Source organism: Sylvia atricapilla, unplaced genomic scaffold (assembly GCF_009819655.1).
Source record: "Sylvia atricapilla isolate bSylAtr1 unplaced genomic scaffold, bSylAtr1.pri scaffold_90_arrow_ctg1, whole genome shotgun sequence".
NCBI classification, from domain to species: domain Eukaryota; kingdom Metazoa; phylum Chordata; class Aves; order Passeriformes; family Sylviidae; genus Sylvia; species Sylvia atricapilla.
Window position 1 is genome coordinate 28,006 of NW_027077171.1, and position 27,715 is coordinate 55,720.

At 51.8% G+C, this 27,715-nt stretch overlaps 1 protein-coding gene and 1 pseudogene across 1 annotated transcript; both read right to left on the reverse strand.

The window, feature by feature from the left end:
* Window positions 1-27,715, reverse strand: part of LOC136375099 (zinc finger protein 135-like) — a 59,218-nt pseudogene that overhangs the window by 11,533 nt on the left and 19,970 nt on the right.
* On the reverse strand, window positions 7,986-9,873 carry LOC136375095 (serine/threonine-protein kinase pim-1-like). Its single transcript, XM_066340454.1, is given in 6 exon segments — window positions 7,986-8,092; window positions 8,347-8,523; window positions 8,745-9,111; window positions 9,276-9,302; window positions 9,304-9,327; window positions 9,814-9,873. Coding segments are annotated over 6 exon segments (762 nt in total).

Genomic DNA, 27,715 nt, shown 5'->3' on the forward strand with positions numbered 1-27,715 from the left:
AAATTGCATACAACATATAACTCTAATCTACTCAAAACAATAAAACTACTCCACCCCTAGATATTCACTATAATGCTCCTTAACATACTGACTAATACTTGCTTTGCCTTTAGATTCTCCTAGTCAATCTTATCTCATGGTTTTTATCACATGCCTGCTTTCTCCACCAAAGAAGGTAATGGTCTGGTTCTTAACCAGGCAGAAACACTAAATTTGGCAGAGACAGGCAAATGTGAAACCACTACACCACTGCAGGCCCTGGGCAAGATATTAACTCTTTCCTTGAACAGATGAAACTTCCAAAGCCCTAAGCCTCATCTAAGTGAGAGAAAAGGCAAAACTGGCGACATGTAAAAAGACAAGATGAAGATATCAAAGTCAGTGAAAGAAGAGTGACCCCATTAGATGGAAGAGATGAGAAGATGCCTAGAGTGAAAGTCTTCTGTGAGCTGTGGTAATAGCCTATAATATGCTGTAATTTTCCTTTGAAACGTGGAAATATGAATTGGGGAGATGGATTGAGCAAAGGTATCTGTCATTGACTGAGTGAATATTGGATTAATTGTTGTGATCCTGAAATCCCATGAGATGTTTGAACAGAGAGAAATAAGAAGCCCCCTGCACCAGTGAAGAAGTGAAAAGAAATCTCTCCTCCATGAGATGAAGAAAATCTTTTGCCTTTGGAGTTGATTATCTTTAAAATGACAGCCCATAGCATCCATGACCCATATGCAGCGCAGGAAAGCTGCCAATGAGAGGGAGTTCACAAAAGCAGGTTCCCAGGTGGCTGTTTCTGTGACAGTTAAAACCCACAAGAGAACTATTCTAGGTTGTCAGTGTGAGAAATTATATGGTAAACTAAAGTTTATCACCGACATTTGGGTCCTAGCAAATGCTTTTCTATAGGGTATTTAGTGTTCCATCCCTCAGCAGCCAAAGGTGGCAAATCAGTATTGTCAGCATTATTTCACATTATTATTATTATTATTATTATTATTAAATATATAAAAATATAGACACAGAAAGAAACATAGATTTAGATATGGATATAGTGTAACGGGAGGCTGGTAAGCTGGAGACAGACACACGACACAGGATCTTCTTGAGTTCTGACCAACAGCCACCATTTATTGTTCCAAGCTCCCTTTTAGGGTGAGTTTGAATTTCCCAGGCTTGGAAAACCAACTGGTTGGGAATCTCTGGCCCATCCAGATCTCTGGGCAGTGCTGTGTCTGCATCCAGGGCTTGGATGGGCTTGGCTGAGCTCTTTGTTCCCCCAGGGACTTCTAGAACAAGCCAGGTCAGCCAAATTTGGTCTGGTATGGTCAGACTCATCATGCCCAGCTGTAAACCAGCTGGACCTTGCTACATCGCCTTTAATTTTATTAAAATGCAAATTGTTTTCTGTTCTCCCATTTTCAGATAGGGTAACGGAAGACAGCAGGAGTCTAATTTGAAGGAGGTTTGGACAAACTTAATCCTCCTCAGCCAGTGATGTGTCCCATGTACCACTGGAGTTGCAGCACTCACTCCCAGGAGCTGTCAGGCAAGATCACAACAATCTTCCAGGCTGGCATGGTACAGGTTAACTGCTGATGGCTCCAAATTACAACTTAACACTAAAACAAGAAAACATTCAACTTTTAAAACTCTGAGAAAAAAACAATTAACAGAAAAACAAATTGTTAACAGAAAAACCACTCTGTAAAGAGAAAACCAGTTTGTAAACAAATAGAATCCTGCAATGAAGGGTCACTCTAAGAGTCCCAGGTCTCCATGAGGTCGGTGAACAAGCTGTTTCCAGCACTGTTCCACACACGGCTCCACACCGGCTGTGGAGGGGCCACTAGGAGAATGCTGCTGGTGGTCTTGGACAGGGCCTAAGGTAGGACGGACACATCTGGCAGGTACCCAAAGCATTCCAGTGTCCTTGCAAGGCACTTTGCAAGGCTGTACTGTTAGCAAAACACCATTCAAATTGCTCTTGGGTCACAAAGACAAGATAAGTTTAGAACTGTCTGTAGCATTCAATTGTAAACACCTGTGACAACATGTGATAATTAACAGTGCAATTAGTTCAAAGATGGTGGTGACCATCTTTTTTTGTTGATGAGGTAGAAACATTTATTCTAGAATTTGCAAAGGATCAGGTCAGTGTGTGTCTAATAATACCAGTAGGATGAAAATTACCAACGAGAATGAACACAGTGATCCACACCTCTGGGCATATCCAGTGGGATTGTCTGTCCGTGATGGTTTGCTCTACTCTTTCAAGAGCAGCTTTTGCCTCTGGCATTAATTTTCTGGGGCAAGTTAATTCAGAGTCACCCTTTAGGAGGTGAATAAAAGGTGCTAATTGAGAGTCAGTCAGTCCTAGGTAAGGTCTGACCCGGTTGATGGTACCCAAGAGTTTTTGTGCATTGTTCAGAGTCAGAATTTTGGTTGAAAATGGAATTTTTTGTGGCTGTATAGTCTGGTTCATTAGTTTGAGTCCCAAATATTTCCAGGGTGGTTGCTGCTGCACTTTCTCTGGTGCTAATTGCAGCCTGAATGTTTTGAATGCTTGCAACAGGCTTGGCTGAATCACTGAGAGTTCTTTTCTGGTTTGGCTTGCAATCAAAATGTCATCCATGCCATGATAACTGTATGCCCCTGGAAACTGTTCTCTCACTGATGAGAGTACCTGAGCAACACACCCCTGACACACTGTGGGGCTGTTCCCCACGCCTTGGGGAAGTGTTGCCTCAAGTTTGCCTGTTTTTCACTTTTTGCATTTTGTTCTCACGCAGATTCAAGTAAACTATGTATATTATTAGAATTGTTTACATTCTTCCTCTCTAGGAGGAGAATGATGATTGATGGTGATGGTCACCAACGAGGTTGAAGAAGTGGCTACCTGTGTAGCCAATCTTGGCCTGTCTGTAAATTTGTATATATATGGAGTCAGAAAAATAAAGTAGAAGCTTTCCTACTTGACCTCCTGCTGGCCTGCGTCGTCCTTTCGTGCTCCTAACAGGAGCCGCAAGTGTGACCCTCCGTCACAGGGAAGTACTTTCCATTGATGACCTTGCACTGGTGCAGCATTATTAATAGAAGGCAGGGTCAAGGCAAACTTTGGGGTATCATCTGGGGGTGATGGAATAGTGAAAAAACAGTCCCTGAAGCCCACAGTCAGGATGTCCCAGGAGGCAGGGAGCATTGTAGGAGATGGCACACCAGACTGCAACGTGCCCGTTCTCTCCGTCATGGAATTGGTTTTACTCAGGTCATGGAGTAACCTCTACTGACCAGATTTCTTTGTTATAGCAAATACTGGGGTGCTCCAAAAGTTCATCGATGGCTCTATGTGTCCTTGAACCAGTTGTTCCTGTACCAGGGTTTTTAGGGCATCTAAGCTTCTCCTTATTAAGGGACCACTGTGCTACCCACACAGGCTGGGTAGTGAGCCATTTTAGAGGCAGCGTGGGATACTTTACGCCCTCTAATACAGTGGCCCCTGTCAAAAATCCATTCCCAACTCAGCCCACACCAGAGCCAGAGAACTCTAGGGAAGGGCTTCCCATCTGGGAATTTCAGATAGGACTGATTCCTCACCTTTAGATTTAAAGTGTTGTTTTGTGGTGACCTGGCCAAATTATGCCAATTCTGTTGTAGCAGTGGGCAGGGTCAGCACCAAAGACACTGACACCACCTGAAGGAATCAGTGAAGTTTACTACAGTTCACAGCAGCAAAGGAGCAGCTCAGCAATGCAGCCAATCATCACTACCAAAGACTGCCTGCAGTGATTAAGAAAGGTCCACCACCAGTTCCCCTCAGACGTTCCCATCCCCCAGATGGGAACACATCAGCTGGGGAAGCTGTCCCAGCCAAGGACTGCAGAGCCTCTCCCGGACACTGGGAATTCCTGCAGCTGCCTCCAGCCACAGGTGAGGCTCCAGCCTGGCTGGGAGAGGGCCCAGCTCTGAGAGTGCTGAATAAACAAACTGACAGCAGCACTTCTGGTGCAGGAACATCTGGTTTCATCCTCCTCTTGGCTTTCTCCCAAAGCCTGGCCAGGGCCCAAGGAGGAACCAGGGGAGGTGACTTTGACCATACAGCCCCAAACAAGGCCAGATGTCAGATTTCATGGCCTGGTCTGGCTTCTAAATACAGAAAGGTCAATACATGTTTCACTAAGGAGTGGATACATCTACTAAACGCTAATGATCATGCCTATTTTGTTCAGGAGCACATACAAAGATAACCTTGGGCTGGAAGGCTCATCCAGAGGTCACCTTTGTCTCAGGGCTGTTGTCCAGGCCTCAGTCAGGCCTCTTGTCCAGGCCTTGGCACTTCAGGGTTTAGTGGTGGGCTTGGCACTGCTGGCTTAACACTGGGACTTGATGAGCTCACAGGTCTTTCCCCACAGACAGGATTCTCTATTTCCATGCTTTTATCTGCTGGATTCACTCAGGTCCATGTCAGCAGCAGGACTTTGGTGGAAAAGTTCCCTTTTGGTCAGCTCTTGTGGCCTAATGCTTCAGCTTCTTCAGCTCCTGGTGCTAGGCTGCTCATGCTGAACGAGACAACTCAGAGAGAATACAGTTCATCCAATTCCTTCTGGGACACTGAGAGGGGAGGGTGTGCAAACAGGAGCATTGTTTGGTGTCACCTCGTCTCTGCCCTTCATGCCTTTGAGTGCTTAGAAACAGCCCAGAGCTTTCTCCAAGAGTGCAATGAAGCAGCTGCTCCTGCTCCCAGGTCTGGCTGCTCCCAGTCCTCTCACCTTGCCTCATTTTCTTCGTCTTTCTGTGCCCTCTGTTTCCCCGGGGCTGAGTGGCTTCTGCCCAGGACTGTGGAACTGGCACAGCTCCAGTGGTCGAGACCCTCCTTTCCCTGCCCTTGGAGTTGCTTGCTCACAGCAGCCTTTTCCATCTGGAGGCTCCATGTGGAGAGGGAGTCCCCACTTCAGTTCCTTGCACAACCCCAGGAGCCCAGGGCTGCCATCTCCAGTCCCTGCTGGCCCTGAGGCTCCCAGGTGTCTCAGGCTGCGGGGACACCACTGCACTCGGGAGGGAACAGTGGCAGGGGCTGTGCTGGAAGTCAGCTCCATGTGCTGCTGCTGCCGCTGTGGGGGTGGTTTGTGCAGCCCTGCCCCAGACAGAGGGATCAGACCCAGGCCCTGCTGCTGCTCCCCGGGGATCAGGTGCAGTTGGGTTGTTGCTGTCAGTGCCAGCAGAAGCCGTGGCTGGAGCAGCGGGTGCTGACAGTGCCCCAAGGCCCGGGGCCGGAGGGGTCCCTGGGCTGGGGGCTGGCAGGGAGCTGCCCCTTGTTCTCCCTGTGCCCCACGCAGGGCTGGGCTGGGCACAAGTGGGGCAGCACAGCCAACAGGGAGCCTGCCAGTCTCTTCCAGCCCTGTCTGCTCAGAGTTTGCACCTTGCAGCTTCAGGTGGACAAAGGCAGCTGCTTTTGCTCCATCTGTGTGTCCCCGTGTTCAGCAGTGCTGCTCCATCAATCTGTGCCCAGCAACGGGGAAAAGCCTCAGCCCTGCAGGGCCAGGAGCTGCCGGGCTCTGCTGGAGCAGCTCAGCCGGCGGGAAGGGAGCTGCTCCACACGGGAACCAGAGCAAAGGACAGCCCTTCCCTAGCACAGGTTTTCTATTGGAAAGAAAAAAGAAAACACAGAAGAAAAGGTCAAAGATAGAAACAAAACCCCAGTGTGTAGTGAAAAATACTTTATAAGTTTGGATAAAGAGATAACTGATCTTTTTAAAATGAGATCCCAGTTATTTGCTTTGTGAATGTGCTGATGGCAGGGATCCATCCTACTGACCTCAGCAGCCTTTTAAAAAAGATGTTGTGGTTTGTTTGCAGTATTATTTTAAATAGGTTAAAGCAATTAAAGTTGTTGAAGCAATAGGAAATTGCTTTGTGCCCCACCAGCTCGAAGCAGGACGACAAATCTAAACTTTGCCAAACCCCAAATCCTTTAGAAGATGACCTTCTTTCTCACCCTGTGAATGAACGGCACGTTCCCGCTGAAATTGTCAGGGGTTTCTTAAAGATGCCAAGTCCCATTTACAGCTTTTTGCTCTGGCTGGGAAGTGCAGAAGGGCGATTCTTCATCCACCAGCTCCAGACTGCACTGCCTTAGGAACACCATCCCCTCGGCAGGTTTTGCTCACTCGTGGCACTTCTGGAAGAGGAAGAAAGGGCAATTGCACAATTCCAGCCAAAAAGGAATGAAGAGTGGGACAGACAAAACATCCTGTGGAGATCCAGGCGTTCAGCTGGCACTGTGGAGTGCTTGGGTTCTTCCAATTGGATATGTGTCCCTAACTGCAATCTCTTGGCCTACAGTAGAGTCTCACTCACCTGCAAAAGCAGAAAGCTCGCTCGGTGTGCTCAGAACAGACTCGTCTGATGCAAAGCTGTCAGAGCAATGTGAGAGCACAGAGAGTCCAGCCGTGCCTGGGGCTGAGCCCAGCAGAGCCCTGGAAAAGCCCAGAGCAGCCTCAGCATCCACAGAGCCCGGCTGGAAGGAGAGAAAGCAGAAAGTGCCCGTCAGCTGAAGGCTCCTGTGCCCTTGTCCCAACTGCCCGCAGCACCCAGGCCATGCTGGCCGTGCTCAGAGCTAGGCCCAAAGCTACCCATCACTGCTGCCTTTGGGGGCAGAGCAGGAGGGCAGGACATGTGCCCAGCCTGCAGCCAGCCCCGGCACATCCGGCCCTCAGCAGCTGCCCAGAGCCAAAACGCAGCTTGACAGCCCAGTGAAGAATTTGTTGTGTCTGCCCCAGCAAAGGGAGGAACCTTTGGTGCCCGGCCAGGCCGTGCCATGCCCAGATCTGGGAGCGTCCCCCTGGCTGTGGACCCACCTGCAAATTGGGCAGGGAGCGTGTCTGAAGAAGGTGCCAGAATCCAAGTCGATCATCTTCAGCTGCCGGTGGCCAGGTCGAGGAAGGGATTGTCGTCCTTGAGGTTGTCCTTGGTGTCTCCAGCAGCAGCCCCACCTGATACAGCTTGTCCAGGGGCTCCTCCTTCCCTGGGGGCCAGACCAGGCTGTCAGTGTTCTGCCCACGGCCCCAGCCATCAATGAACCAGGAGAAACAAAACTAGGCTGGATGGTGGCCACCAGTGCTTGCTGGACCAGGTCTCCAGCTCAGCTCCAGCACGGATGTTCCCATCTGGTGATCCCTGATCAGAGCTACAGGCAGGACAAAAATAGTCTGGTTTTCTTTAGCACTGATTACCATGAGAAATGTGGAGCTGTTACCTGCCAGGTCTTTGGATCAAATTGTGCACATGGACCTCTCCCATCTTCTAGAGCAGATGAATATCCTGCAGCCAAGGACAATGCTCAAGTGTCAAAAACAAAATTGAGACCTGAAAGGTGGGTTCTGGACCAGAGGATAGTTGGAACACTCTGCATTAGCAGAAAACACAGAGAGTATGCAGAAATAGTGGATTATTCTCCCTGCACATCCACCCTGGCTGTGAATTCAGATAATAAAACTAAGGTATGGCAGCCCAAGCCACAAACTGGGTATTGGAGCAAAAATAAAGGACGAAATTGCGATTGGGTCAAACAAATTGGGCTCTGCTGGTACAAAGGCTCTTGGGTTAATCCTTACCTATCTCTAGACAATCTAAAAGACTACTGGAAAGACCCAGGAGTCACTAAAACCAGATGGAAAACTCCAGGGGGAATTTACTGGATATGTGGAAAGAAAGCATACAGTGAATTACCTCAGAAGGGGAAGGGGTCATGCACTCTAGGTATGATCAGACCCTCCTTCTTTACACTTCCTAGGTCAGGGGGCAATTTGCTGAGTGCAACACTTTTGACACCTTGCAGAGAGAAAAAAAGGAACTAAAACGAGAATTACCTATGCCCAGGCAGGGCAAAAACAGTCTGGTTTTCTTTAGCACTGATTACCATGAGATGTGTGGAGCTGTTACCTGCCAGGTTTTGGGTTCAAACTGTGCACATGGACTTCTCCCATCTTCTAGGGCAGATGAACATCCTGCAGCCAAGGATCATTGAAGAGGTCTTCTAAGGACAGCCTGTTCAAGGGTTGCATGGACAAACACCTCTTAATAGCATTCTGGCACTCTGAAGAGGGAAACCAGAAACCACCAGTCAGCTGGAGAAGGATCCCGGCCACTTTGCCCCCCCTTTCCCGTGCCCAGGCCATGCTGGGTGTGCCCAGAGCTGTGCCTAAACTTCCCCATGGATCCTCTGTTTGGAGGAGAGCAGGAGAGCGGGACATGTGCCACCTCCTCAGCAGCTGCCAGAGCAGAGAGCTCATGAGCCAGCTGCTGTCTCCCAGCACAGGTATTCCCCTGTGCCCAGAGATAAGGACCCACCTTGAGAGAGCCATTGTGGGAACAAGATCTGCCCCCAGATGATCTGCTGGCCCCTCCTGAATGGGTGCTTCCCCATGACCAGGTGGTACAGCAGGAGGCCCAGGGACCAGATTGTTGCTGCCTCGCCGTGGTAGCGCTGGTGGTGGATCCACTCTGGTGGGCTGTAGGACAGGGTTCCTGTGGACACACAGTCGGAGTTCATCAGGGGATGCTGCTACTCCTAGAGCCTCGCCCCAGCATCCCTGGGCATGTGGGGGCTGGCCCCCTCCCACCCCCACTCAAAAACAACTTGGCTCAAGAAATAATGCTGTTCCTGGCAGCGAGAGGGGGAAGCCCCGGTGCTACAGCAGCCAGGCTGGGCCATGAGATGCCCAGGAACATCCCTGGAGAGGGCTCACCTGCAAATTGGGTGTAGGCTGTGTCTCGGAGGAAGGCGCCACAGCCAAAGTCGATCAGTTTGAGCTGCCCAGTGGCCAGGTCGAGCAGGATGTTCTCGGGCTTGATGTCGCGGTGCAGGACCCCGCAGCTGGTGCAGTGCCGCACGGCCTCCAGCACCTGGCGGAACAGCCCCCACGCCTCCTCCTCCGGCAGGAACCTCCGCTCCGCCAGGAAAGCCGAGAGGTCCTGGCACCGCTCCGGACGCTCCAGCACCAACAGGAAGCTGCTGGGGAGCTCAACCCACTCCAAGAGCTGAATGACAGCCGCACAGCCGCAGGACACCTTGTCCAGCAGCACGATTTCCAGGGGCGCATGGGCGCCGTTGGTCTGCGGGAGGACCACGATGCCGTCAGTGGGGCTGAGGCCGTGCCAGGGCTCCGGGACCCCTCGCCCAGCCCCGGCTGCTCTGGGCCCCCCGCTCTCCCTGCAGGGCTCCCGCCAGCTCTTCCCCTGCCGGGCCCCGGCTTCTCCCGCTGGCCCCGCTCACTCACCAGCTCGCCCCAGTGCCGGATGCGATCTCAGGGGAACGCATTTGATGGCCACCTGCGAGCAAAGGGCAGCAGCGGGCTGAGCTCCCCGGCCACTCTGGGCCAGCGGCTGCACTAATGAGCGGCGGAGCTCGGGCCGGGTGTTATATGCGTGTCCCAATAATTCACAGGACACAAGCTCAATTAAATCCGATTGGGATTTATTGAGCAGGCGACAGTAAACAGAACAGCACGCTGGGTGGCCGGGAGAGTCTCTGCTCCACCACGGCCCATGATCACTATCTGAGAGTCTCTGCTTTTATACTTTGCAGCTCCCTGTGTATTTTTCTGTTTCTCGTGTGTTTTCGTGAAGTGCTGCTGGGGAGGGGTCTTTATCCACTTCCCGGTAGTTGGTGGTCCGGTGGTTGTGGGAATGCGGCTCTGATCGCTGCAAAAAACTGGTCACTCGGCTTTGCTTTTGTTTGCTTTGCCAGATGTTTTAGGAGAGGGTCTTGGCGAGAATACCAGGTGCTTCCTGTGGCATGGTTTAGTGAACAATTACTGATGGTAATCTATCATACCGGGGAAGCCGCAGCGGAGGTGGCAGGAGCGGCCACGCCATGTGAGTCTGCCACGGGGCTCGGGAGGCATCAGGGCTGGGGTCGGGGCCGGGGCTGATGCCCATCCAGCAGCGCCAAAGCGTGCACGGCCAGAGCCGGGCAGAAGCGAGACTGCAGCAGGACGCCCGGTGCTGGGGCCGGGGCAGCCCTGGGGCCGGGGCCAGGGGCGGGCCATGGGCATGGCCCGGCCCTGTTGGGGAAAGAGAGAGAGGTCAGGACAGGGACACCGAGAGAGGCTGGGGAGACCAGGAAAGGGACACCAGGAGAGGCTGCAGGACACCGAGACAGTGTGGGACAGCGGGAGAGGGAGAGGAGGAACAAGAGAGAGATGAGGAGGCTCCATAGACTCTGTAGAGTCGCTGCTGTCACTGCTGCTGCCGCCGCTGCAACTAGAGCCCCGGGGCCATTTGTCCATGTGTCCGTTCCACGGGGGCAGCTCGTGAGCCTGTCCAGACACGGCAACTTGGCTGTGTTCAGCCCAGATGCAGAGACCTGACTCCTGCGCCTTGCCAGATGAATCCCCTTGGTCGCTGCTGTGCATTGTCCCTGCTGAGGGTCAGACATTGTCAGGACACATTCCCTGGCTGTAGGATTCATGCCCGACCCCAGCAGTACACTGAGGTCTCCAGCATTACTTTCCAACAAAAACAGGGGAAGGCAAACTGTGTGTACAGCCCATGGTATTATCGAGTGTCTAAAACTCACTGAGTCATCCATCTGAGAGGTGAGATCCATTTGGAATAAATGGCATGGAGAAGTAGTGCAACATATGGGAAAGGGAAGCATAGAAATAAATAGAGGAAAACAATTGTTTCTTGCATTTTCATTTCTCTTCTGGAAACCTGTTTCAGTTTTCCAGGAATCTTCTCCACAGTCCCAGCCGCTCCTTTCAACAATCTTTCATGGAGGACGAGGTCGACCTTCTGTCACAAGATGTGCCACCAATTGCCGCTTCTCTTGGATTTCCATACTGAGTGCAGCAGGACTTTTGCAGCCAAGCAGGACAAATGTTTGGAGAACTTTACAATTTGTCCTTTCTTTTCCTTGTGGTGAGACATTAATTTTGAAGGATAAAGGACTTTAGTTAAACTACATGTTGCTGAGGTAAACTTCCCTTTGCCAACTAGGTATTGTTGAGGTAAACTTCCCTTAGCTAAATAGAAGCTGGATTTAAGGAAGTGATAAATCAGGAGGCCTGTCAACTTAATCAATAGACTCCAAGAATACAATGTGATCATAAATCAGATAATCTTGGGAAAACAGGATCCAAGTATCACCAACAATAGAAGGTTAAAAAGGCAAAGCGAGGAAGACCCATCTTACTTCATCATTTTGAGACCCCACCCCATAAAAAGGACCACCGACACATTTCAAAGAACAAACTATGGATGCTTAATTGCTTTTTGGCTAATTACCATACAAAGCGGGGAATGGGACGGACCAGAGTTATGAATATGCATTTGGGTTTTGGATATTCAACACTCTTGTACATAAAAAGACCCTGTGAGCATCTGTAAATTGCATGTGTGTATTTAGGAGCTATCTCGCATGCTGCCCGGCGTTGTAATAAACATCCACTTTCTAACTCCAAACTGTTAGAGAGTCTTTGTCCGTCATAGTTGGATATTGGTATTAGACCAATATCCATATTTTTTTTAATAAATCAGTGGACTGGGGAATTGTGCCATCGTTAAGGCTTTCACTGTTGTTGTTTCAATCTAAGAAAACAGGAGGTGGTACCTGGACTTGTTGGGGAATGCAACCCTGACTGAATCCAGAGACAGAATCTCCCTGACACTGTGTGAGCTCCCCGGGCTGGGAAGCCAACCCTTTCTTTCTCTGGAGGCTGGGTCAGGGCAGCGCAGGCGGGCCCTGAGCAGTCAGGGCTGTCTGTGGGTGAGTGTTGCTCTAGTCCAGAATTCAGCCGGACAAAGCCCTGGAAGGCAGGCAGCAGCAGGTGGGAAGGGGCCGGCGCTGCTGCTGCTCCTGCCCGGGAGCCCCAGCCGGGCCGGGCCGGCGCCCGCTGCGCTGCGGCTCCTGCTGCTGCCGGAGCCGGGCGGGACTCGGGGACAGGGGATGGACACGGGGGGACACCAAAGGCCTGCGGGGCTGCAGGGATGTTGGCGCTGGGGCCAGCGCCAGCACAGAGCTCCAGCCGCAATGAACCCCCAGGGAACCGCTGGGGAAAGGCTCCAATTCAGCCTTTCTTTCCTCATGGCTGCGGAGGGACCGAAATGAAAGGAGAACAAGCAGGGCCCGACCCCTTCTGCTTTGGGAGGAGCCGAATGCCTGGGGCCGTGAGGGGCCATGAGGGGCGGTGAGGGGCAATGAAAGGCTGTGAGGGGCAATGAAAGGCTGTGAGGGGCAATGAAAGGCTGTGAGGGGCCGTGAGGGGCTGTGAGGTGCTTTGAGGGGCTATGACACATGAGGGTCTCTGGGGGTGTTGAGGGGCCATGAAGGTCTGTGACAGGCCACGATGAGTCTTGAGGGGCCATAAGGGATCATTAGGGGCTGTGAGGGGCCGTGAGGGGCAGTGAAAGGCTGTGAGGGGCGATGAAAGGCTGTGAGGGGCAATGAAAGGCTGTGAGGGGCAATGAAAGTCTGTGAGGGGCAATGAAAGGCCGTGAGGGGCAGTGAAAGGCTGTGAGGGGCGATGAAAGGCTGTGAGGGGCAATGAAAGTCTGTGAGGGGCAATGAAAGGCTGTGAGGGGCAATGAAAGGCCGTGAGGGGCAGTGAAAGGCTGTGAGGGGCAGTGAAAGGCTGTGAGGGGCGATGAAAGGCTGTGAGGGGCAATGAAAGGCTGTGAGGGGCGATGTGGGGTTGTGATGGGCCATGAGGAGCCTCAGCCCTGACAGGACGGGGGTCCCACCATGTCCCCAGGGTTGGGCAGCCGTGAGGGGCCACAAACTGATGGCAAAGCAGGCTGGAATGTTCTTTCCCTAATGTTATATGTATTGCTGTACCCTCCATTGTTCTGGTCTTCAGTTGGTTACCCTCATGGAGTTCTCCTGGATACTGCACATGGTTTTGGGGCACCATCCCTATTTTCCTTTATCTGTTAATAAAGTGTTCTTTTTATAGTGCTGTTGGAGGTTAGGTTTTGTTCCTTTTTACTCTAAAGAATTTTTTTCCCATAAGTTACCAAGGAGACTAAATGTCGTACTTAAGACTATTTAAAAAAACAAAGGGATAGTTGAAGCTCAGAATGGGGTGGGGTTTGGGGGCAGAAAAAGGACAGAGTTTCAGGTAGCCAGGCTGTCTGGTTTTTGGCGTTCGGGGTGAAAGCACTCAGGCTCTTGCTGGAGGATTTCACTGCAGTCCAGTCTTGGAAAATCTGCCATCATCTGCTCACCCTGGAATTCTGAGCTCCTCTGCCACCCTGCGAGAGCTGGGCCAGCTCTGCCCTGCTGTGGTGGTTCCATCAGTGCTGCTCATCTGCTACAGCGTGACCCTGCATCCCCCTGCCTTGCCGGGACCCTGTCTCTGCTCTGCCAGGACATTTCTGCCACTCTACAATTACCAGCGCGAGACTTTTTTTTCCCACTGTTCCCAGCTTGGTGCTCTGAGAATCCTGCAGAGGCACCAAGACCAAACGGCCCTGGGATTTTGTGAAGCAAAGTCCTCAAAGTTCTTGGTACTGTTTTTGTTATCAATGCTGTAGTTGTTTTTATTTGTTTGTTTTGTTATATATTAGTAAAGAACTGATATTTCTATTTCCAAAATCTTTTGCCTAAAAGCTTTTAACTGGAAAAAATTATAATTGGGAAAAAAGGGTGGTGGTGGTAGTTTACATTCTCCATTCCAAGGGAAGCTCCGGCTTTCCCTGGCAGATACCTGTCTTCCCAAACCAAGACAAGTGCCAACCCTCATTCCCACTCCTAATTATTTTCTTGCCACCTTCTGCCCTGAAGTCAGGAGACCTAAAGGTTTATCACAATTACCCTCACTGTACAACCCACTTTCTAATAGTTTGAAGGGAGTTAAGGACACCGGAAAAGGCAACAGCTCCTGTTTCAAAGGGAAGCAGTCACCACTGCAGGGAACCTGAATTGCCGCAAAGCACATGTGTGCATTTGATGGGTGAGTGTTGGGGACAAAGACCTCATACAACTTCTAAGGCTGTGAGAAACCCACAAGTGGCAGAGTATCATTGTGGGTCAACTCCAATTGAAATTCCATTTCGTCACACCCTCAAAGTGGACAGGCAGGGCTGGGCTCTGGGAGGGTTCAGTTTCGAGTGCCTTGTGAGTGATCCTATGAAGTCTGTTACTGATTGACTGGAGTATGACTGCTGAAGGAGAAGGCGGAATCTCAGGAGACAGGAAAGTCTCTTCTTCTCCTTTCTTCCTCCAGAACCCCCTCTTCAAAAAAAGATTCCTGTGCTAGGTTTACATGGGACCCCTTCCCTCAGCCTAGTGTCTGACTCACCATGTGGTCTGTAGGAGCCAAACCCAGAGGGGTTCCAATATCAGTACCACACAGTCCTCTCACAGCAGGAGAAAGCACTGCTTGGAGTGGGGCTGGTGATCTGTGAACCATCATGATTTCATCCACCCCACTCCTCTCAACCAAAGGTAACAAAAAAGATCCCAGAAAACCTACAGTGCTCTACCAGGTCCCAGGAGCACTCCCTGCTGTAGTCTCAGTGACGCTGGATGACCTCCTCGAAGACGATCTCTGGCTGGTAATGGAATGTGTGGATGGAGGCCTTTCACAGGAGGTTGTTTGAGACACGGGTGGGGCTGAATGAGCTGTGATGGCAGCTGTCAGTGGGGAGGGCAGGGACCCTGCTTCTGAGTCCATTGTCTTGGACTCAGGAAACTGGGGATCCAGGGCCTAGGAGAGGAGGAAACCTGGGAAAGGGGGTACAGGGGGGTATTGGTGCAGGATAAGGGGGTGTAAATGTTATAAATGCATATTATAAAGTTGCCTTTTTGCAAGATGTCTACTATATTATTAATAACATTGTGGTAAGGATATAAGTTTTTATTTCTGCTGTTAGTAAAGAAAATTAGGCATAGTGGTAGTAGTGATATAGTATGCTTAAACTGTCTGTTTGGCTGGGATAACATCCAGTGTACATGTAAAGAAGACTGCTTTTGATATATCAACTATCAGCATCTACCATCTGAAGAAAGCATGGACCAAGGCCCAGACTGGAGGTGATAATGAAGACACAGCCAAGAAATAGGCATGCTCTAAAAAAAGGCGGACCCAAGGAGGGGCCATGCAGAAAAGTTCCTGGAATATGGAAGCTAGTTTATGGAAAAATATAAATATTCAACAGATTGATACAATAGAAAGGGTATTTAAAGAAAGTCTCTGAAATACCAGGGTGTGAACTTGGTTGAATGCCAAGTTACCCAGCCAGCCGTACTTTGCTTTTTTTCTATTTCTCTCTTATTAAAATAAATTGTCTTATTTTCTATTAAACCTATTTCTTAAAATTTACATAAAAAGTGAATCTCATTTTTCACACAAAGGTCCCAGTGACCAGGAATGGGGGTTCAGGGAGGTGCTGAGATCCCCAAAGCCCCTTCCAGAGGGGAAGCAGGAGTTGGGTAAGGAGCTCTGGGGAGAGAATCACAAAATCACAGAATCAATCGGCTGAAGAGGCCTCTAAGATCATCGAGTCCAACCCAGCCCTAACATCTCAGCTAAAGCATGGTACCAAGTGCCACATCCAGTCTTTCTTTAAACACATCCAGAGATGCACCATTTCTGTAGAAAACCTTTTCCTGATATCCAACCTATATTTCCCTTGGTGCAGCTGTGTCGTCCAGTTCTGTCAGTTGCTGCCTGCAGAAAGACATCAACCCCCACCTGACTACAGCCACCTTTCAGGAGGTTGTAGAGAGTGATAAGGTCACCTCTGAGTCTCCTTTTCTCCAGGCTAATCAACCCCAACTCCCTCAGCCATTCCTCACAGGGTTTGTGTTCCAAGCCCCTCACAATCCTCGTTGCCTCCTCTGGACATGCTCAACATCCTCCCTAAACTGAGGGGCCAGAACTGGACACAGCACTCGAGGTGTGGCCTGACCAGTGCTGAGTACAGGGGAAGAATGACCTCCCTGCTCCTGCTGGCCATACTACTCCTGATACAGGCCAGGATGTCATTTGCCTTCTTGGCCACCAGGGCACACTGCTGGCTCATGTTCAGCTGGCTGCTGACCAGAATCCCCACGTCCATTTCCTCCTGGGCACTGTACAGCCACACCATCCCCAGCCTGTAGCGCTGCTGAGGGTTTTTGTGGACAAAATGCAGGACTCGGCACTTGGACTTATTACACTTCATCCTACTGGACTCCACTCATCCATCCAACCATTCCAGACCTCTGCAGAGCCCTCCTCTCTTCCAGCAGATTGACACATGCTCCCAACTTAGTGTCGTCTGCAAATTTACTTATGAAAGACTCAATACCCTCATCCATGTCATAATTAAAAATATTGAACAGAGCCGGCCCTAGCACAGACCCCTGAGGAACACCACTGATGACTGTCCCCAGCTGGATGCAGCACTGTTCACCACCACTCTCTGGGCCTGGCCATGCAGCCAGTTCCTAACCCAGCAATGAGTGCTCCTGTCCAAGCCATGGGCTGCCAGCTTTTCCAGGAGCATGCTGTGGGAGAAAAGGGGGTGACTCCAGCATGGGGGGAACATGAGGGAGTCACACACACTCTCCAAGCAGTGTACATGACCCCTGGGGACTCCCTCTCACCTTCTCTCACAGGTGGAGGCCAAGCCCAGCCAGCCAAAGCCCAACACGAAGCCCCTGAGCCCCCAGCAGCATTTTGGGGAAGCAGCTCTGGGGGTGGGAGGAGCAGGATGTGAGAAATGGTGGCAGCTGCCAGGAAGGGACAGGGATGGACTGGGACAGGGTGGGATGGATGGGGATACCAGAATACACTGGGATATGCCAGTCCTAGGACTAGGACCCACTGGGAGCAGGACCAGAGCACACTAGGACCCAGCTGGACCAGGACCGGGACAGCAGGGATCATAGTGGCAGCAACTGGGATATACTGGGAGTGTCTGGAGCCATACTGGAGATGACTAGGAACACACTGAGAGTAACTGGGAGTGATGGGGTGTAAGTGCTCCCATTTAAGGTCACTAGAATTTGATCTTATCTTTGTTAACTCCTCCTTTGAAAATCCTGCCCCTACAACACCCCATATAACCTCACAACCCTGCCCCTGCTCACCCTCTTCGTCTTCACCCCTTCCCAGACCCGGGGGTGTGGGGAGATAAATGAATTCCTCTAACTTAACAAAACAGAGACTTGTCTAGTCTGTTTCCCTGCCAGCAACTGTAACCTCCCTGGACACAATGATCACTGTTGTCACAGGATGCAACAATGGGGTCAACTGAGATTGACTGGGACCATGCTGGGGGAGACTGGAATCACACTGGACTCATACTAGGATCATTCTTGGAATGACTGGATCTATGGTACTGGCAACTCAGAGCAACTGGGATTAGACTGGAAGGAACTGGGAGTAACTAGGACCATGCTGGGAGTGACTGGGATTATCATGGCATCAGAATAGGATAATACTGGGAGTGACTCTGTCTGCTAGAGGCAACTGGGACCACACTGGGAAGAAATGGGACCATGCTGGGGACAACTGGGATCACACTAGGAGCAACTGGGACCACACTGAGGGTGACGGGTGTCATTCTAGGATCATACTGGAAGTGATTAGGAGCATGCTGATGGCAACTGAGATCATGTTGGGGCAACTGAGATTACACAGGGAGTGACTGGAATCATGCTGGAATTGACTGGGAATGGCTATGAGCAACTGGAATACTGTTGGAAGCTATTGGGAGCAACTGGGAGTAAGTGGAAGCACACAGGAGACACCGGGATATACTGAGAGAGACAGGGAGTGACTGGGATCACAGAGGAACCATAAAGAAATAATACTGGGAGCACCTGAGACCTTGGAGTGACTGGAACCATAGTGGGTGACTGGGAGCAAGTGGGACCATTTTCTGGGGGCAAATGTCATTGTACTGAGAGTGATTTGGTTTGTACTGGAATCATACTGGGAAGGACTGCAGCCAGAGTGGCAAGTGACCGTGATGATACTGGGGGTGACTGGAACTGCACTGGTATTAAGATAGGGTTAATAATTTCTGTGGCCACAAAGCTGGGGAATAGAACCTCAGCTCTACTGCAACCAGGATGTGCTTTTATTGTTCCAACCAAATCAAGTATGACTTTGCCTGGGTAATCTGGGGGGTGGGGGGAGGAAGGATTGGCTATGTATCTTAGAAATAAAGCTATCCTTTACTAGGTCAGGTGAAACTGTACCTAATCATCATAAGATAGATGATATAGTTATAACGATTGTTGGTAGCTGAACGTGATTATTATCTCAAACTAGAATCATGAGAATCACAAGGGAAGATATTTACCAAAAATGATACTTGGATGTATACAATAGAACAATGGAGGTTAATGATTAACATAGAATTGTGTAACGGAGGGGTATAATACTGGAGCCCTCTTGGGCCCTCGTTGGAGTAGGATTTGGGTCTGTACCCCGACTCCCAGAGCTCTCAATAAAGCACCTCATAATCATTTCCATGATTATGTGTTTTCCTCGCTAACACTGGGACAGGCTGGAACCATACTATGAGTGAATGGAAACATCTGGGACCATGCTGGGATCATAGTGAGATCATACTGGGAGTGACTGGGATCATACTGAGTGTAACTGAAAGTGACTGGAATCATACTGGGGGTGACTGCGAGCCACGGGGCCCATGCTGGGAGTGACCAGGGCCCCTCCCCTGGGTGGAACTGGATGGAGCTCAGGGTGCCCCTGGTCCTGGTCCTGTTGCCAGCCCCACCCCCACAGAGCCAAGGAACAGGGGACAGCTGAGGGACAGGGGACAGAGCTGAGGGACAGGGGACAGCCAGGGAGCACGGCCTGACCAAGGGACACTGAGCTGCAGCACTCTGGCTCTTGTGCTCAGGCTGTTCCCTTGGGCTCCCAGCACAGGCCAAGGGGGGACAATCCCCTCCAGAAACTGTTGTTGGCTTTAAGCTTTGCTCTGGAACATTCCCAAGGAGCCACCTGCAGTAGCTGGAGCCCGGCCGGGTGCCCGGGGCCACCAAAGCCACTCGGGCAGTGCCCTGCTGCCCCGGGCAGGGCAGAGAACAGCCAAGGAAAGGCTCGTGCTGGGCTCAGGGCAGGGACAGGGCACTCCCTTGGCACTGCAACGGGCACAACAGAGCCACCCAGGGGAAAGGATTGGGAATTTTGTCCCATTGAATCCCAGCAGGGATTACTTCTCATTTCACTGCTGTCATTTCATTGGTCATCGATTCAAATCATTTCCCCATGGAATTCCCATGGCAGTGGGTTGTGGGGAGACCCATCCATGGAATTCTCACCTGACTGGAATAAGACAGAGATCCAGCCATGGAAATTCCATGGGAATTTCTGCATTCCCAAGTCGTCCATTCCAGAATTCCAACATTCTCATAGGAATTTCTCTCCCTCTCTCACATGCACCTTTGTGCTCCAGAGCCTCCCGACCATATCTGATGTATTTTGGGAGCTCTTCCACACTGGTGTGTCCCAGGTAATGCTTCATCTGCTCCACTGTGATCCCTTTGGATTCCCAGCACCTCTGGGTGATCCAGGTGGCACCAATGGACACTGAAAGCTCCCGGGTCCCAGCACGAAGGAGATGAAATCCCACCCATTGTAGCCGTACTGGTGGGATCCATGGATGCTCCATTGGACAGGAGGTCACAGCTGGAAACCACCTGCACCCTGTGGAGACCTGGGAACCAGGAGAGAACAGTCCCATGGATTTGTGTCCCAGCCCCACAGAGCCCCTTGGAGCTGCCTGGATTCCCATTCCAGTGCCACAGATCCCAGCCCAGCCCCTCAGAGTCCTCCACTCCCACAGATCCCAGCCCAGCCCTCAGAGTCCTCCATTCCCACAGATCCCAGCCCAGCCCTCAGAGTCCTCCATTCCCACAGATCCCAGCTCCTCAGAATCTTCCATTCCCACAGATCCTCGATCTCAGCCCCTCATAGTCCTCCATTCCCACAGATCCCAGCCAAGCCCCCAACTCGAAGCTTCCAGTCCTCCGGGCTGTGATGGTACCAGCCCCGTCTCCAGATCACTGCCGGCCACATCCTGGTTCCTCTTCTTGAGCTGGCTCTGGCTATGCCAATGTCCCATCTCTGGCTATCCCAATGTCTCAGCTCTGGCTATCCCAATATCCCAGCTCTGGCTATCCCAGTGTCCCAGCTCTGGCTATCCCAATATCCCAGCTCTGGCTATCCCAATGTCCCAGCTCTGGCTATCCCAATATCCCGGCTCTGGCTATCCCAATATCCCAGCTCTGGCTATCCCAATGTCCCAGCTCTGGCTATCCCAATATCCCGGCTCTGGCTATCCTAATATCCCAGCTCTGGCTATCCCAATGTCCCAGCTCTGGCTATCCCAATATCCCAGCTCTGGCTATCCCAATGTCCCAGCTCTGGCTATCCCCATATCCCAGCTCTGGCTATCGCAATATCCCAGCTCTGGCTATCCCAATGTCCCAGCTCTGGCTATCCCAGTGTCCCAGCTCTGGCTATCCCAATATCCCGGCTCTGGCTATCCCAATATCCCAGCTCTGGCTATCCCAATGTCCCAGCTCTGGCTATCCCAATATCCCGGCTCTGGCTATCCCAATATCCCAGCTCTGGCTATCCCAGTGTCCCAGCTCTGGCTATCCCAATGTCCCAGCTCTGGCTATCCCCATATCCCAGCTCTGGCTATCCCAGTGTCTCAGCTCTGGCTATCCCAATATCCCAGCTCAGCTCCCACTGCCATCCCCGGTGGCTGCAGATCCATCCAGCCCCACTCGCTGTCCCAGCGCTCACAGGGGGTCCCGTCCATGTCCCCACAATCAGGGACTGGGGGACCCCCGGGCTGGGCTCTGACAGCGCCACTTCCAGGTACTGCAGGGAGTGGGGAACTGGGGAGACACAAAGATTTGGGGGGGCTGAGGGGACTGAAAGTGAGAGTGTGGGGGTCCAGGGGGACCAGCAGGTGAAGAAAAGAGAGGACATGAAGAGCTGGGAGAGCTGGGAAGGAGGTTCAGGGGCTCAGAGTCAAGGAAAGTGGTGCAGGGAATGGGAGAGGTGGGATGGGGTGTCCAGGGAAACCTGTGCCCAGCAAAGGGGGTGCCAGGGCTCCTCAGTGTGAGGAAAGGAGGGGCTGGGGTTGGGCAATGCAGGAATGGGGTCCCAGGGTGAAGGAAAAGGCTCTAGGGGCTGGGAGAGGTGGGGTGACCATGAAAAGGGTGAGTTGGTGTTGGATAAGGGGGTGCAGGGGGGTGCAGGGGGGGTCTCAGTGCTGGGCAAAGGGGTAAAAGGACACCTCAGTTCTCAGGAATGGGGTGTCAGGGGGGTCTCAGGGTCAGGGAAATGAGGGGCAGGGATTTGGAGAGGTAGAAGGGAGTTCCAGAGGGTCCTTGAGCCCAGGAAAAGGGAGTCCAGGGTTTTCCAAAACAGGAGGGTAACAGGGTGGGGACACCTGGGATCTTTGGGAAGGGGCAGTTCAGGGGTCTCTGGTTTTGCAGAAAGGTGGGGCTGGTGGCTGGTAAAGGCAGGAATGGGGGTCCAAGGTGTTCCAGGGTGTCCCAGGGTCAAGCACATGGGAAGTCTGGAGGCCGGGAGACATGGGATGGCCGGGAAAAGGGGAGCGGGTGGTCCTGATTGTGATAAACTGTTTTTGTTCACTAGACGTCAAACAACTCAAATAACAGAAAGTTACTATGTTACTATCTAAGCCTATAGAAAAGCCATACGCAAACATGCTCTTGCTCAATCCTTTTTCTGTACTGGTTTAATTAGTTTTAAGTTTCAGAAACCTGAGCACAGCTGCCATATAAGGGAAAAGGCAACCGGAGGATGACTACCCGCCTTCATCACTACGACCACTGGGAGGCAGAAAAAGACCCCCTAGCAACAGATTGCACACGCGCAAAGTACAACAGGAAAGGACACGTCAGCTAAAAAGAAAAGATAAAAAGGTGGACTGGAATTTTGCACGGCGCGGCAGTTGGCACAGCGGAGACTCTCCTGCCGCCCAGAGCTGTATTTGCCTTTGCCTTGCCTGCTGTAATCTAATAAATTCCGATTGGAATCCTTACTTGTGTCTCCAGCCTATTACACTGATGTCCAGAAATAGGGAATTCAGGGTGGTCCCTTTGCAGGATAACGGGAGCAGGGGGGCCCTGGTGTCGGGAATGGCGGTTCAGGGTCCCGGAGATCCCATTCTCCCCTGACCTCCCTTATGAGCGCCCCCAGCCCCAGTGCTGGAGCCATCGCGCTGCACCTACTCACTTCCAGTATGATCCCAGTACAGCCCAGTCAATCCCAGTGATCACACACCTGCCATCCCCCAACCGTCTCTGCGTCCCGACCTGTACCAGCACCACGCCCGCTCCTCCTGCGGGCTGCGATGGGTTCACGGAACTGGGGAGAAGGAGGAGGAGGGAGGAAGAGGCGGAGCGGCAGCAGGAAGACAGAGCAGACGACGAGGGGAGGGAGAGGCGGCTCCAGGGCTCCCTGAAGCGGCGGCACCGGCGGGAGCATCGCCCCCATCCCGCAGGTGCCCGGGGAGGGGGAGCTCGCCCCGAATATCCCGGGGGGTCCCTGCGTCTGGGGTTTTTTGGGGGGGATGTTTGGAGCTCGCGGGGCTCCAAAGCCGAGCCGCAGCTGCCCCTCGGGGGGACATCGGGGGTCCCCGGGAGGTGTTTTTGGGGTGTCCCGGTGTCGGCAGAGCCCCGTCGGGGGGCGGGGGGATGCGGGTCCCCCCTGGGTGGGGGTTGGGCTTCCCGGGCCGGGCGCTCCAAGCTCTGCCGGGGCCACGTGGGGAGCGGCGGGGCCGGGGGGACACCGGGTTTGGGGAGCCCGGGAGAGCCGCGGCTTCCCTGAGCGGGACCCCAGAGAGAGGAGAGCCCCAGAGCCGCAAGGCGGGACCCCGAGAGGGGGAGAGCCCTGGGATTGCCGGGACCCCGTTGGGGGCTGGAGGGGCGGGATGGGCGGGAAAGGGGTTCGGGGGTCCCGGTGCCGGCAGTGGCTGCTCCCAGTACGCGCCCGGTCACTCCCAGTATGAGCCCAGTCGCTCCCAGTACGAGCCCGGTCACTCCCAGTACAAGCCCAGTCATTCCCAGTCTTTACCTATTATGATGCAATTTCCCCCCAGCATTGTCCCACTTTCTCTCACATCGGTACAGTGTGTTCCCAGTTTTCCCAGTTGTCCCCAGCATAGTCGTAGTCAGTCTCATTACGATCCCAGTCTCTCCCAGCAGGACTCTACTCACTCTCACTTTCTCCCAGTTGCCTCCAGCATTGTCCCAGTTCCCCCCAGCACATTTCTGGTCTCTCTCAGTTTGGTCCCAATCACCACACTTATGGTCTCAGACGCTCCCAGTGTATCCCAGTCGCCCTGAACATTCTCATTGTCGTTCCCAGGTACTCCCAGTTACCTCAGCCTGGTTCACTTGCCCCAGTTGCTCCCAGTTCCTCCAAGTGTTTCGCCACTTGACTTCTGGCATGGGCCTGGCAGCTCCCAGGAACCTCTAGTCAGGGTCCAATAACACCCACTCTAATCCCTATATGATTGTAGTCACTCCCAGTATGTTCCCAGTATGATCCTTGTCACTTGCCGTCTAGTTCCAGTCACTTCCAGTTGTTCCCAGTCTGATGCCAGTGGCCCACAGTGTGATCCGAGTTGCTCACTGTCAATGCCAGAAGGACCCCAGTGGCCTCCACTGTGATCCCCATGACTGCCTGTATCCCAATATATCCCAGTCACCCCCAGCATGCTCCCAGTCTCTCCCACCTCCTCCCAGTTGCTTTCAGCATGATTGCAGTTGCTCACAGCCATTCTCAGTCAATCCCAGTATGATCCCAGTTGCCCCTAGAATAGTCTCAGTCCCTTTCAGCATGGTCCTAGTCACACCCAGTGACTAAAATCACCCAAAGGGGCCTAAAATCCACCTAAGCCTGCCCAGTTTTGCCTAAAATCCCAAAACAGGCCTAAAATCTCGGGGACTGGGAATGAGACTGAGACCAAGACCAGCACCAGAACCGGCACCAGCACCAAGACTGAGACCAACACTGGATCTAAGAGTAGCACCGAGAGTGGCACCGCTCTGGGACTGGCACTGAGACCAAGAGTAAAACCAGGACCAGAACTGGCACTGGGACCAAGACTGGCACCGCTCCAGGACAGAGACTGAGACTGAAATTGGCACTGGGAGCACTCCAGGACCAAGACTGGCACCAGGACTGGCACTGAGACAGCACTGCTCCGAGGCCGAGACTTGAGACTGAAACTGAAACCAGAACTGGCACTGAGTCTGACAGCCTCGGAGTGTGTGCCATGCAGGACTGTCCAGACTGGGATCCTATAGACTGGGATCACATGGACTGGGATCCTACAGCCTGCGCCTGCACAGACCGGGACCATCTGGATCAGGAGCATCCAGCCTGGGATCATGTAGACTGGAACCTTGCAGAGTGGGATTGCACCGACGGGGATTGTACAGACTGGGATCACAGGGAATGGGATTGCACCGACTGGGATTGTACAGACTGGGATCACAGGGACTGGGACTGTACTGACTGGGATTGTACAGACTGGGATCCCATGGACTGGGATTGCACCGACTGGGATTGTACAGACTGGGATCACAGGGACTGCGATTGTACAGACTGGGATTGCACAGACTGGGATTGTACAGACTGGGATCACAGGGACTGGGATTGTACAGACTGGGATTGTACAGACTGGGATCACATGAACTGGGATTGCACCAACTGGGATTGTACAGACTTAGATCACATGGACTTGGATTTCACAGCCTGGGGCCACCTGGATCAGAACTGTAGAAACTGGGATCATACAAACTGTGACCATATGGGCCAGAATGGCCACATCGGAATGATGTGAACCAAGGCAGACCTGCTCAGCCCACAGGTCCCTGCGAGTCCTTCCCAGTCCCGCCTGGGGGTGCAGCCAAAACTCCTTGGAGCGAATGTGGTGGTCCCGGAAAAATCCTGGAGCCGATCCTGGACTGATTCCAGGTCCGATCCCCGTTCTGGTTAGGGCTCAGTCTCAGTTTTAGTCTCAGTCTCAGTCCCAGGAGCGCTCCCGGTGCTGATTCCAGTCCTAGTGTTGATCTCAATCTTGGAGTGGGGCCAGTCTCGGTGGCGGTTCCAGTTTCACTCCTGGCCTCAGTCTCGGTCTCAGAGCAGTCCCGGTCCCAGTGCCAGTGCTGTTTTTGGTCCCGGAGTGCTCCCACTGCCAATCCCAGTCTCAGTCCCGGTCTCGGATCAGCATTAGTCTTGGTGCTGGTTCCGATGCCGGTCTCGGTCTCAGTCCCGGAGTGCTCCAGCTCTCAGTTCTGGCTGCAGTCCTGGAGCAGACCTGAAGCGCTCCTGGTGCTGGTACCACTCCCAGTGTTGGTCTTAGTGTCACTCTTGTTCCCTGCGCCAGTTCTGGTGCTGGTTTTGGTCTCGGTCTCAGTGCTGGCCCCGGAGCGGTGGCAGTTTTGGATCTGGTGTCAGTCTCAGTCTTGCTGCTGGTGCCGGTTCTGGTGCTGATCTTCATATTAGCATCGGTCCCGGAGATTTTAGTCCCGTTTTGGTGATTTTAGGGTAAATCGAGCCATTTTAGGACTGCGCATCGCCTTGTCGCTGTCCCTTTCCCCTCACAGTTCCCACCATTTCTCTGAGCCCGCCTCATTTCATCTTTCCCTGCCCTTTCATTGGCCATGCCTCTCTTTCCCCTTTGGCCCCGCCCATCTGGTGACGTGCTCCTTCCAGCGCATGTGCAAGTTACTGTAAAGTTGGTGTTAGTATTTGGGGGCTTTGGGGAATATTTTGGGAATTTTGAGAAATGTGAGGTGTTGGGGAGTCTTTAGAGAATTTTTTGTGAGTTTGGGGGGATTCCTTTTTTTTATTTCTGGGCATTTTAAGGGTTTGGTCTTTTTTAGTAATTTTCATTTTCTGGGTAATTTTTTTTAGTGTTTGGGAGAATTTTTTTGGAATTTTTGGGAATTTGGTAAAATCTGGGTAGTCTGGGAAATTTTGGGAATACTATTGGAATTTTTGGAGGCATTTTAGGTGGTTTTTTGAGCCATTTTGAGGCTTTTTTCAGGTATTTTTTAATAGTTTGGCTTTTTAATGCAATTTTGGGGGGATTTTAAAAAAATTTTTATGGAATTCCGTGTCCCTCTGGGCTCTCCCTGATCCCGTGGCATTTTCTGTAAATTTTGAGTCATTTTTGGGCCATTTTATGTCATTTTGAGGCATATTTTATAATTTTGGAGGCATTTCTAGTTGGTTTTTGGTCATTTTGGGGACTTTTTGGGCCATTTTCTGTCACTTTTCAGACTTTTTTGGTCTCTGTATGGGTGTTTTTGGTGACATTTCAGGCATTTTTTGCTGATTTCAGTCTTGATCTCAGTGTGGTGCCAATCTTGGTGCCAGTCTCATTCTCAGTCCCAGTCCCTGGGCGGTGGCAGTCTCGGTGCTGGTTCTGGTGCTGGTCTTGATCTCAGTCTTGGTCCCAGTGCCAGTTCTGGTGCTGGGTATGGTCTTGGTCCCAGTGCCAGTTCTGGTGCTGGGTATGGTCTTGGTCTTGGTTCCAGTCCCAGTGCCTGTGTGGTGCCAGTCTCAATTCCGATGTCAGTTCTGGTCACAGTCCCTTTTCCTGCAGTGGTGCTGGTGTCAGTTCTGGTGTCGATTCTGGTTCCAGTCTTGGTCTTGGTGTGCCCGTCCCAGAGCAGTGCTGCTCTTGGTGCCAGTCTTGGATCCGGTGTCGGTCTCAGTCTTGGTGCTGGTGCTGGTTCTGGTGCTGATCTTGGTCGCAGTCTCATTCCCAGTCCTGGAGACTTCAGGCTGGGTTGAGTAATTTTCAGTCAAACTGGGCAGGTTTAGGGTGAATGTTAGGCCAAATCTGGTGGATTTTAGGGTGGACTTCATGTACTTTTATTGATTTTAAGCCAAAACAAGCATTTTCATGGTTGATTTTACACCCTTTTAAAATGATTTAAGGGGAGTTTTGGCCATTTTGTGGGGGTTTAAACCATCCTGGGCAGTTTTAGGCGCTTTGGTTGGTTTTAGACCCCTTTGCATGATTTTATCCCCAACTGGCTGATTTTAGGCCAAACCATTTGGCTATAGGGTGGATTTTAGTGCCCTTTGGGTGATTTCAGGCCACTTTGTTAAGATTGTAGGCTTTGTAGATAAGGTGATTTGAGGCCAAACCTAATCGGTGTTACGGTGGATTTTAGGCCCCTTTAGACAATTTTAGGGCCGTTTGAATGATTTTAGACCAAACTGGGCCCTTTTAGGACCGCGTGTCCCCTTGGCCACGCCCATTGCCCTCATAATTCCCGCCCTGTGCCTGACCCCGCCCCTTTCCCCTCACAGTTCCCACCCTGTTGGGGAAGATAAATCAGGGAAACCTTATAAATATGATTGCTTAGCAAAAGATTCTGAAAATATGAAACCTATAATCAAAATAGAAATGAAAAAAAGCTTACTTTGAGTTGTAGGATACCAAATCTTAGTTACTATAGAACCCGAAAACAATAGCCTAGCTAGCTGAAGGAGAATCCCTTTTGATTGAACAATACCTTTCTGCTGGCTAAGGGATCCAAGGGTCACTGTAGCAAAACAGAAGTCTAAAGAGTAGTTTTTAGAGTTTAAAATATAACACAGTATGGTAATGTCGTAGTTCTTATAGGCTGTATGTAGATTCTATAGGATTTTGTCTTGTATTGGTTGGTCACTGTAAATTA